Here is an 11,066-nt window from a genome sequence, read left to right as displayed (position 1 = left end):
AATATTTTTATTTTTATTTTATAAAATTAAGTATTCTTATATACACAAATATATTATATTACACAATGACTTTACGTAGGTCCTGTAAAACATTTGTGCATAAAAAAATATAAAATTGCTGTGGATTATATTATATTATATTATATTATATTATATTATATTATATTATATATTATTTTAAATTGAATTATTTTATATTATATTATATATTATTTTATATTATATTTAATTAAATTCTATTCAATATTATATTATTATATTATATATTATTTTAAATTGTATTATTTTATGTTATATTTTATCAAATTTTATATTATATTACATTATATTATTCATTCATTCATTTTCTACCGCTTATCCGAACTACCTCGGGTCACGGGGAGCCTGTGCCTATCTCAGGCGTCATTGGGCATCAAGGCAGGATACACCCTGGATGGAGTGCCAACCGATCACAGGGCACATTATATTATATTATATTATATTATATTATATTATATTATATATTATTTTACATTGTATTATTTTATATTATATTTTATTCAATTTTATTCAATATTATATTATATATTATTTTAAATTGTATTATTTTATGTATTTTTGTATATATTTTATCAAATTCTATATTATATTACATTAGATTACATTATATTATATTATATTAAATTTTATATATTATATTTTATATTATATTATATTATACTATATTATATTATATTGAAGATACATCAATATTTCCTGATAACCGTTTAGATTTTATGATTTTGAATTTTATGATATTCATTATATATTTTTATGTATTTTAAACTCAATGTTGATGAAAATTTGCATTTGACCCGTCGGGACTGATTGTGTTTTATTTTTTTACTTTATTTTTAAATTGATTACTAATTTACTGAAAGCCGTAAAGGTTACGCTGACTTTACTCTTCCTGACTTAATCATTAAAACTGTAAACGATCTCTGTTAAACGGCTTGCGTTTGTTTTAAATCAGGATGCTCTGGAGTATTTCTGTGATACAGAATCAGGGTTACCATAGCAACAAGAAGTTTATGCATGCAGTCAGGGTAAAAGATTATTAATCTAATCCGTCGATCAGATTACACTCAGATTTTTATGATGTACGTAAACACATTTTCTCCAGCTCACCGCAGCGGATGTCCGTGGAACGTAGCGGACTGGTGCAGGTGTGTGTACGCCGTGTCTCCCTGAAACGACTGTGCCTGTTGTTTAAGTGGTGGATGTGAAGGGTGCAGCGAGGCTGTGGTTCGTCTACGCTGAGACGGCGCCCCCTCCTTGCCTTTCCCGGTGCACGTGGTCCCAGGCTGCCCTAGTGCGTTGCGCAGGTACCAGTCCCTCAGACCCTCGAGTGCCAGGGCCTTGTGCAGGTTGCGCGTAGGTTCATCCTGGGGGGCGGAGCCAGAAGACAGGTCTGTGCTGTAGTTAGGGGGTCTTTGCCGAGGCTGCAGCTGACCCATTCCGCTGTGTCCGTTTGCAACAGGGATCTCGGTGTAACCTTGCTGAACGGGAATAAACGGACCGCAGGATTTGGTTCTGCTCACTTTGACCCTCCGAGGCTCACCCGGTTTACCTCGCAGCATCAGTGGGCTGTAGGCAGGGGGTCCTGAGCCCATAATTAGGCCCTGAGTTGAGGAGAAGCCGTTGACGTAAGGCGGAGGGGGGATGGAGGGCGCTTCGTGCCAGGCTCGAGCTTTTATACCGTTGTGAGCCTGCAGTCTCTGCTGCTGCTGCTGCTGTTGTGCCATCTGCTGCATCTTCTGCTGCTTTCCCCACACGTAGTCTAGCAGGACTTCGCTGTAGCCTCCGCCGGAGCCGCTCGTGACGCGGCCACCTGATACAGAGCGGACGCGGGTCACCTCGGCATGTCCGTTCACCTGTTTCAAACGGCTGTCCAGCAGCGCCTCGGAGCTCTTGTGAGACCCGTTTCGGACCATAGGACCGGATAACTGACCTTCATCCACACAGCGGTCCAGCAGCGCATCAGAGCTGTTGCTGCGTCGGGTTTGGGCGCCGTACGAGCATCCCATGTGCCCGGGGGATAAGACATCCTGAGATGCAACAGGCAACGCTTGGGTTAATTCTGGATTATCTGATCGCTGCTTTAATACTGAAGTGCTGCTGGAAGATTCAGACCTGTAAAACACAACAGACGCAAGAGTTTTCAAACAATTTTGTGCATGTAGATTTGCGTAAATGCTGTCGAGCTGCTGAAACATGTTCAGTCGGGGTTCAGTGTTTTTCTCTTCTGTTTTAGATGAAAGCACCATGTTGTGGTGCAGAGGCTTCCACCTCGAGGTCCCAGTCTGAATGAAAAAATGGTAATAAATAGGAAAAATAACGGGGGGGGGGCACGGTGGCTTAGTGGTTAGCACGTTCGCCTCACACCTCCAGGGTTGGGGGTTCGATTCCCGCCTCCGCCTTGTGTGTGTGGAGTTTGCATGTTCTCCCCGCGCCTCGGGGGTTTCCTCCGGGTACTCCGGTTTCCTCCCCCCGGTCCAAAGACATGCATGGTAGGTTGATTGGCATCTCTGGAAAATTTGTCCGTAGTGTGTGATTGCGTGAGTGAATGAGAGTGTGTGTGTGTGTGCCCTGCGATGGGTTGGCACTCCGTCCAGGGTGTATCCTGCCTTGATGCCCAATGACGCCTGAGATAGGCACAGGCTCCCCGTGACCCGAGGTAGTTCAGATAAGCGGTAGAAGATGAATGAGTGAGTGAGAGAGGAAAAATAACACTGATTATATGTGAACTAAATATTTGGACAAAATCCCTTTCCATTATTAGACGATTATTTATTTGGGTTTTTGCTTCAATTCAAATGCTGATGGAGTCAATATCAAAACATGATATTGATGATGTGTGTGTGTGTGTGTGTGTGTGTGTGTGTGTGTGTGTGTGTGTGTGTGTGTGAGGAACAGACCTGACGTGAACTCCAGTCGGGCCGCTCCGTGTCATCTGGGGCGTCGCCGGGACGCTTCTTCCCTCCAGATTGGACACGCTCCGTGGGAGAGATCGACTCGGGCTGGAACAGAAACGTGAAGCTTATTTTAGCCGTGTTTAAAAAAAAATCACCTGCTTCATCAGTTGCTGCTGCACTTGCATGGAATTACAGCACCTTTTACAGCACATCTTACTTTTAGATGTGGTTTACTTGGAACGTACACGTTAATAAACACACAGAAACCTTCAAATGAACACTTTAACATAGTCAGTGCAGTAAAAACTCAAACTGTTTGTCAGAATAAGGGGCGTTTGTGCAGTGATGCTCATTGGTAAAGTTTTTTAATAGCACATAACCTGAAGAATTAAAGTATTTGTGTGTGTGTGTGTGTGTGTGTGTGTGTGTGTGTGTGTGTGTGTGCGTGATTAGACTCGCTTTTTCTCACAGTAAAATGATGATACACATTAAGTTTAATATCTTTATTTTCTTATTTCTTCTAATGGTTTAATGGTTAAAAATGATTTGGTCACATTCCACTGCACGTGTATTAAACCCTTAAAAAAGCGAAACATTTCAGACGTGCTGTGTGAGTGGCTGCAGTGTTCGACTCCAAAAAAATACCCAGTTTCTTTTCTTTATCTTTTTTAAAACCATAAATATTGTGTAGCTTTTTGTTAAATATTAGAATCATTATATCATGTGCATAATAATATTTAACATGTATTTATACATCTATATTTCTAAATGTGTGTGTGTGTGTGTCTGTGTGTGTGTCTGTGTGTCTTCGTGTGTCTGTGTGTGTGTGTGTGTGTGTTTGTGTGTGTACAGTATGTGTGTGTATGTGTATGTCTGTGTGTGTGTATGTGTGTGTGTCTGTGTGTCTTCGTGTTTGTCTGTGTGTGTGTCTGTGTGTGTGTGTCTGTGTGTGTGTATGTGTGTGTATGTGTGTGTGTGTGTGTGTGTATGTGTGCATTTTTGTGTGTGCATGTTTGTGTGTGTGTGAGATGTGTGTGTGTGTGCATGTTTGTGATGTGTGTGTGTGATGTGTGTGTGTGTGATGTGTGTTTGTGTGTGTGTGTGTGCATGTTTGTGTGTGCGTGTTTGTGTGTGTGTTATGTGTGTGTGCATGTTTGAGTGTGAGTGTGTGATGTGTGTGTGTGCATGTTTGTGTGTGCGTGTGTTTGTGTGTGTGTCTGTGTGTGCATGTTTGTGTGTGTGTGTGTGTGTGTGTGTGTGTGTGTGTGTGTGTGTGTGATGTGTGTCTGATTCCTCCATACCTAGCTGAGCTGGACACAGAGTTGCGCCTGGCTTTCATCTCGTAGTAGATCTCCACAGGGGAGAGTTTCCGACAGAACCTGCTGTCTGGGCTCCCCGGGACCAGCCGGGGCTGAGAGGGGGACGGACCATCAGAGGCCTCCTCTAAAGAGCCGACGAGGAAGAGAGGAGAGAGATAATGAGTCACTCACATGCTCACAGTACGACTGTTCAGTGTTCATCAGGTCTGACCTCTGTTTACAGTTCAGTACTGCTGAATAAAACGTATCGGTTTATCATTTTGTTTTGTAGTACTTACTGGACTTGCTAATAGTAATATGTCATTTAATTTATTCACTCACTCTCACTCATTTTCTACCTCGGGTCACGGGGAGCCTGTGCCTATCTCAGGCGTCATCGGGCATCAAGGCAGGATACACCCTGGATGGAGTGCCAACCCATTACAGGGCACACACACACACACTCTCATTCACACACTAGTGACAATTTTCCAGAGATGCCAATCAACCTACCATGCATGTCTTTGGACCGGGGGGAGGAAACCGGAGTACCCGGAGGAAACCCCCGAGGCACGGGGAGAACATGCAAACTCCACACACACAAGGCGGAGGTGGGAATCGAACCCCCAACCCTGGAGGTGTGAGGCGAACGTGCTAACCACTAAGCCACCGTGCCCCTAATTTCATTTCATTTAATCTAATTTCTATAATTTGTATAGATTTTTTGCATTGTTTTATTTTTCCTGCTTTATATATTATTTTTCTAAATAAAAAAAATACTATTTAATAAATAATTTTAAAAATGAGATATAAATCCTAATTATTATTCCTTTCGATCCCAAAGTGAGGTCAAATCCGACAACAGTAATCCGTCTAAGCGATGAGCTGTTAAAGGTCTATGTTATGCTGTCATACATTAATTAGACAATAATTGGATTCTGATCAAGCGGGGCACGGTGTCTTAGTGGTTAGCACGTTCGCCTCACACCTCCAGGGTTGGGGTTCGATTCCCGCCTCCACCTTGTGTGTGTGGAGTTTGCATGTTCTCCCCGTGCCTCGGGGGTTTCCTCCGGGTACTCCGGTTTCCTCCCCCGGTCCAAAGACATGCATGGTAGGTTGATTAGCATCTCTGGAAAATTGTCCGTAGTGTGTGATTGTGTGAGTGAATGAGAGTGTGTGTGTGTGTGTGCCCTGCGATGGGTTGGCACTCCGTCCAGGGTGTATCCTGCCTTGATGCCCGATGACGCCTGAGATAGGCACAGGCTCCCCGTGACCCGAGGTAGTTCGGATAAAATGAGTGAGTGAGAGAGAGAGGAAAAATAACACTGATTATATGTGGACTAAATATTTGGACAAAATCCCTTTCCATTATTAGACGATTATTTGTTTTGGTTTTTGCTTCAATCCAAATACTGATGGAGTCGATATCAAAAAATAGAAAATGAAGAAAATGGTAGAAATAAATGAAAGAATGAATGAATGGATTCTGATCATGTTCTGGATGGGAACGATAACACCGCGTCTAGCCGTAAGACACGGCGTGGATTAATTTCCTGTGACAGAACGACGCCCCCAAGTGTTTTATTCCTTACACAACAGACAGGTTACAGTCACATGGCTGAAACTTACCCGTCTCCTGGCTGGTGGAGTCGGATGTCGAGCTGCTCTCTGACTTCACTGTGTTCTCTGGAAACACACACACACGCGCACACACACACACGCACAACAATGACATGTCATTTCTACACACCCTGATGTTCATGATCATCACATAAGCTGCCAGTCAAATAAAACCTCTCTATTAATGTTTTGGGTTCAACTACAAGAAGTTCAATACAACAGATTCAGACCTTCAAAGTCAGATTAAAAGTATAAGATAAGATTGTTATCAAATCATTTTATTTTATTTGAAAATGAAAAAGATCAAATAAGCAGAAGGAGGAAGTCACAATAATTCTGATATGTGTCTCCGTGATATACAAGGGGTTACACAAGCGCTGTCTGATCTGACAAAACTGCTATAATAACGTCCAGTCTTATAAAACTTATAAGGTAAAGGATTTACAGCTTGACTTTAATAAGGCAATTGTGTGTGTGTGTGTGTGTGTGTGTGTGTGTGAGAGAGAGAAAGAAGACAATGATGAAGACGTACCATAATTTGGAGAATTTTATTTGATTGCTATTTGATGTTTTAAACTGTAATAAGTGTGTGTGTGTGTGTGTGTGTGTGTGTGTGTGTGTGTGTGTGCATGTCAGCGTGTTCCACATTAATAATAAAAAGGAAACCCAATTACTCTAAACTTCCTTTGCTCCTCATAATGTCTTGGAGATAAGATGAATTTTTTTCCCATTATGTGTGTGTGTGTGAGTGTGTGTGTGTGTGTGTGTGAGAGAGTGTGTGTGTGTGTGTGTGTGAGTGTCTGTGATCTCAAATTCACTTCACAGCACGCAAACCTCTATAATTTCCCACGCTCCAGAATAGGAACCCCTACCTGTGATGTTAAAGTGAAACGACTCACGTCTATCCAGAGTCGTGAGCCTTCTCTCGCTCTCGCTCTCTCTCCACACACACACACACACACACACATACAGTACACTCACATCTCTATAAGCTCTGATGCTTTGTTCCGCACAGACCCAAGCTTTAGCTCTGAGATTTCCACACTAGCACACATTTCTGAGGTCAGCGGTACAGAGAGAGCACAAACCCACGCTGACTTCGCCGAGCTGTTTACATGCCGGATAAAGGTCAAAGACAACAATAGATCCGAGGGCTTGCATGAGCTTATATCAGTCGCTCAGCTTCCTGTTATGTTTCTGATCAATTCCTCTAAAGTTCCACATTGTTCTGAAGAAAGGATTAAGTGATGACGTTGACTAAACTGACCTTAAGCCTGGGACTTTCTTATACAACCGTTCTAATATGTGAGCCGCGTATAAAAGGAACAAAGCCGAATTCTGCTTTCTGATTGGCCAGAAGGTATATATATATATATATATATATATTCATCTTCTACCGCTTATCCGAACTACCTCGGGTCACGGGGAGCCTGTGCCTATCTCAGGCGTCATCGGGCATCAAGGCAGGATACACCCTGGACGGAGTGCCAACCCATCGCAGGGCACACACACACACTCACTCTCATTCACTCACACAATCACACACTACGGACAATTTTCCAGAGATGCCAATCAACCTACCATGCATGTCTTTGGACCGGGGGAGGAAACCGGAGTACCCGGAGGAAACCCCCGAGGCACGGGGAGAACATGCAAACTCCACACACACAAGACAGAGGTGGGAATCGAACCCCCAACCCTGGAGGTGTGAGGCGAACGTGCTAACCACTAAGCCACCGTGCCCCCCTATATATATATATAAGCGTTTCTATAGTAACAGCATATACACAGAATGGCAAATGCTCCATATAAACAGATAACAGATTGTTATCCAGAACAACTTACATTTATACCATTTATATAACTGAGCAGTTGAGGACAGTGTTGTATAAAGTACTAGAAAGCAATATTTGAGTAAAAGTACAAGTATCGTACTAGAAAAAGACTTCGTTAGAAGTGAAAGTTACCTTTTAGAATATTACTCAAGTAAAAGTCTTAAAGTATCTGATATTTAATGTACTTAAGTATTTGAAGTAAACGTAAAAAGTAAAATTCCAGTGATTTTCTGTAGGCATAAGATCAGGGGCGGTTCTAGGGTTTCATCTTTAGGGGGTTTTATCCCTCAGTGAGAATTTAAAACAAGAAGAGTTTTATATTATATATTATATGACTACATAGTAAGCCAAAAGTTATGGTATTATTTAAAATGGCAAAAGTGGACACCAAAATTTTATGCATGATGTAATGATGCCGGTCTCGAATCAGATCAGTTCATGTATGTGTGCATTCTCTACAAACAGTGTGTCTAATGAATGCAGTCATTAATAAACAAATATTCACAAGACAAAGACCAAATCATTAAATGTTATTTTTATTTAGTATTGAATGGATTGTTTGCATTAATATTTTGTTTGTGCTACAACTCTGGTAATAAGAATAGTGACATTTCACTGCTTTTGGTTGACGTCTTTGCGGCTTTCAGCCGATTAACGTTATAGATAAACGCCTCCAGCTCTGACTGCGCGTGCACGCTGTGCGTCCCTGTGCTTCTACGTACAGCGTGCGGACGTGCGTAATGCAATCCAGGAGCAGTGATTCGCCAAACCTCTCTTATTGCAGTCGCACACACACATTTCCTCTCATTTTATTTTGTAGTAACGAGTCACGAAGACGCTTAGTGTAAATATATCGGAGTAAAAGTATACATTTTATCTAGGAAATGTAGTGGAGTAAAAGTCAAAGTTGACATAAATTTAAATAACGAAGTAAAGTACAGATACGTGACATTTCTACTTAAGTACAGTAACGAAGTATTTGTGCTCCGTTACGTTACAACACTGGTTGAGGATTTACTCAAAAGCCCAGAAACAGAAGTTTAGGATTCCCGGGCTTTGAACTCATGACCTTCTGATCAACAGTCTAACATGTTAACCACTGAACTACCCCAAAACTAAAAGTATTCACATTTACTGTTGTGTTCATGTTGACGATTGAACGTCTTCGTCACGTCTCACTCCACAGTGCTGTTAATATGAAGCTCATGTGAAAGCAGACACTCAGGACTTTGTCGAATTTGTTGTGTTTTATAAGAATTTCTGTTTTCACCTAAAAATACCAGGGACGATATTTTCACAGAAAAGATCCAGAAAAAAAAAAGAGGATATTTTTCCACACTAACGTTTCACGGTAAATGTTGACATCAAACCCATTTCTGCTCTCTGAGACACCGTCTGAGCGTCTGTCCGTCTAAAAACGTCTAAAATCCTAAGGCTATCGTCTTCAAGCACTAAAATTCGGTGTAAGATTATCGACAGAGGGACAAACGCGCGTCTCAAAGCCGACTCGTCCTGACTCGTTTTTAGATCAGAGTCAAGGTGAGAAAATCGTTTGTTTGTTTAAATCGAATAAAAACATCCTATAGGTCGACATGCTGATGAATTAATTATAAGACGTAATCTCCGTCAGGGGGGACATGGTGGCTTAGTGGTTAGCACGTTCGTTTCACACCTCCAGGATTGGGGGTTCGAATCCCGCCTCCGCCTTGTGTGTGTGGAGTTTGCATGTTCTCCCCGTGCCTCGGGGGTTTCCTCCGGGTACTCCGGTTTCCTCCCCCGGTCCAAAGACATGCATGGTAGGTTGATTGGCATCTCTGGAAAATTGTCCGTAGTGTGTGATTGTGTGAGTGAATGAGAGAGTGTGTGTGTGTGCCCTGCGATGGGTTGGCACTCCGTCCAGGGTGTATCCTGTCTTGATGCCCGATGACGCCTGAGATAGGCACAGGCTCCCCGTGACCCGAGGTAGTTCGGATAAGCGGTAGAAAATGAGTGAGAGAGAGAGAATCTCCGTCAAGCGCAAAGACTGGGAGATAAGAGGGATTATTTTAAGGTAATATTCCTTACGGATTCGTTCCAAGCCTCACCTGTGTGACATCCTCTGTGAACCGTCGTCCTCTTCCCGTACGCCAGCTGCTGCTCCGCTTCTATGTGCCTGCGGAGGGCGCCACTAAACAGAGTCTTTTTCGGTTTGCGCTGTGATGCGTCTTCATCCTAAAGCACACAACCGTCAGCAAGAATAATAAAATACAATAAAATACAAATTTCTCAACGGTATCATCCTGAAGAATCCACGCACCTCGCTTTTTAAATTGTTCTTGGAGCCGGAGCGAGGAGCCGAACCGACTCTTCTCCGCACGTGAGGGGGGTTTTCTCCCGCGTCTAAAGGAAACTCGTTCGGAAGCTCTCCGGTCAGTTCCTGCAATATGAGCCAATATTATAAATAAAAAAAAAAAACTATAATAATAATAAAACTGTAATTTTCTGCTGAACACAAAAGCAGTCCATCAGCCAAGATGTCTTTGGAGAAGAAACAATTAATAGATTGAAGATGAAGTAAATACTTTAAATTTCATTGGTCACATAGAGTGGGGCACGGTGGCTTAGTGGTTAGCACGTTCGTTTCACACCTCCAGGGTTGGGGGTTCGATTCCCGCCTCCGCCTTGTGTGTGTGGAGTTTGCATGTTCTCCCCGTGCCTCGGGGGTTTCCTCTGGGTACTCCGGTTTCCTCCCCCGGTCCAAAGACATGCATGGTAGGTTGATTGGCATCTCTGGAAAATTGTCCGTAGTGTGTGAGTGTGTGAGTGAATGAGTGTGTGTGTGTGTGTGTGTGTGCCCTGCGATGGGTTGGCACTCTGTCCAGGGTGTATCCTGCCTTGATGCCCGATGAGGCACAGGCTCTCCGTGACCCGAGGTAGTTTGGATAAGCGGTAGAAAATGAGTGAGTGAGTGAGTGAGTGAGTGGTCACATAGACGATCTATGTACGGTAACAGATAAGAAGATAAAGTCGAGATTCACAAAAGTATTTTATATAGAAATAAAATAGAAAAAAATAACAAGGAATAATAAGGAAATCGGGTGTGTAATAAAGTGGGAGGCTGTACGAGGTAAAATAATAGACAAAATATGGGGAGGAAAGAAAAAAAAGAAAAAACAAAAATAGAAATAGAAAAATAGAACAAAGGGAGGAAGAAGAAGGCAAAAAGAAGTGAAAAAGAAGGGGTAAAAAAGGAAGAAGAGATGGCAAAGGAGAAGACGAGGGATAGATGAAAGAAAAGTGAATGAAAAGAAAGAGAGGAAGGAAAAAAGAAGTGAAAAAGAAGGGGAGACAAAAGAAGAAGAGAAGGCAAAGGAGAAGACGGGATGGAAGAAAGAAAAGAA

At 42.3% G+C, this 11,066-nt stretch overlaps 1 protein-coding gene across 1 annotated transcript in view; it reads right to left on the bottom strand.

The window, feature by feature from the left end:
* The window catches only part of ccdc120a (coiled-coil domain containing 120a), a 35,070-nt gene that overhangs the window by 522 nt on the left and 23,482 nt on the right, over window positions 1-11,066 (bottom strand). Inside the window, exons 5-10 of the mRNA XM_060881007.1 lie at window positions 9,983-10,102; window positions 9,771-9,897; window positions 5,861-5,917; window positions 4,235-4,376; window positions 2,937-3,038; window positions 1,147-2,151 (exon numbers count right to left, since the gene is read on the bottom strand). Of these exons, the coding sequence (XP_060736990.1) occupies window positions 1,147-2,151; window positions 2,937-3,038; window positions 4,235-4,376; window positions 5,861-5,917; window positions 9,771-9,897; window positions 9,983-10,102 (1,553 nt within the window). The remainder of the gene's footprint in view (window positions 1-1,146; window positions 2,152-2,936; window positions 3,039-4,234; window positions 4,377-5,860; window positions 5,918-9,770; window positions 9,898-9,982; window positions 10,103-11,066) is intronic.

The sequence above is a fragment of the Tachysurus vachellii genome, chromosome 11 (genome assembly GCF_030014155.1).
Source record: "Tachysurus vachellii isolate PV-2020 chromosome 11, HZAU_Pvac_v1, whole genome shotgun sequence".
NCBI lineage: Eukaryota > Metazoa > Chordata > Actinopteri > Siluriformes > Bagridae > Tachysurus > Tachysurus vachellii.
The sequence above is the reverse complement of the archived record's forward strand: the minus strand, read 5'-3'. Positions and strand labels throughout refer to the sequence as shown.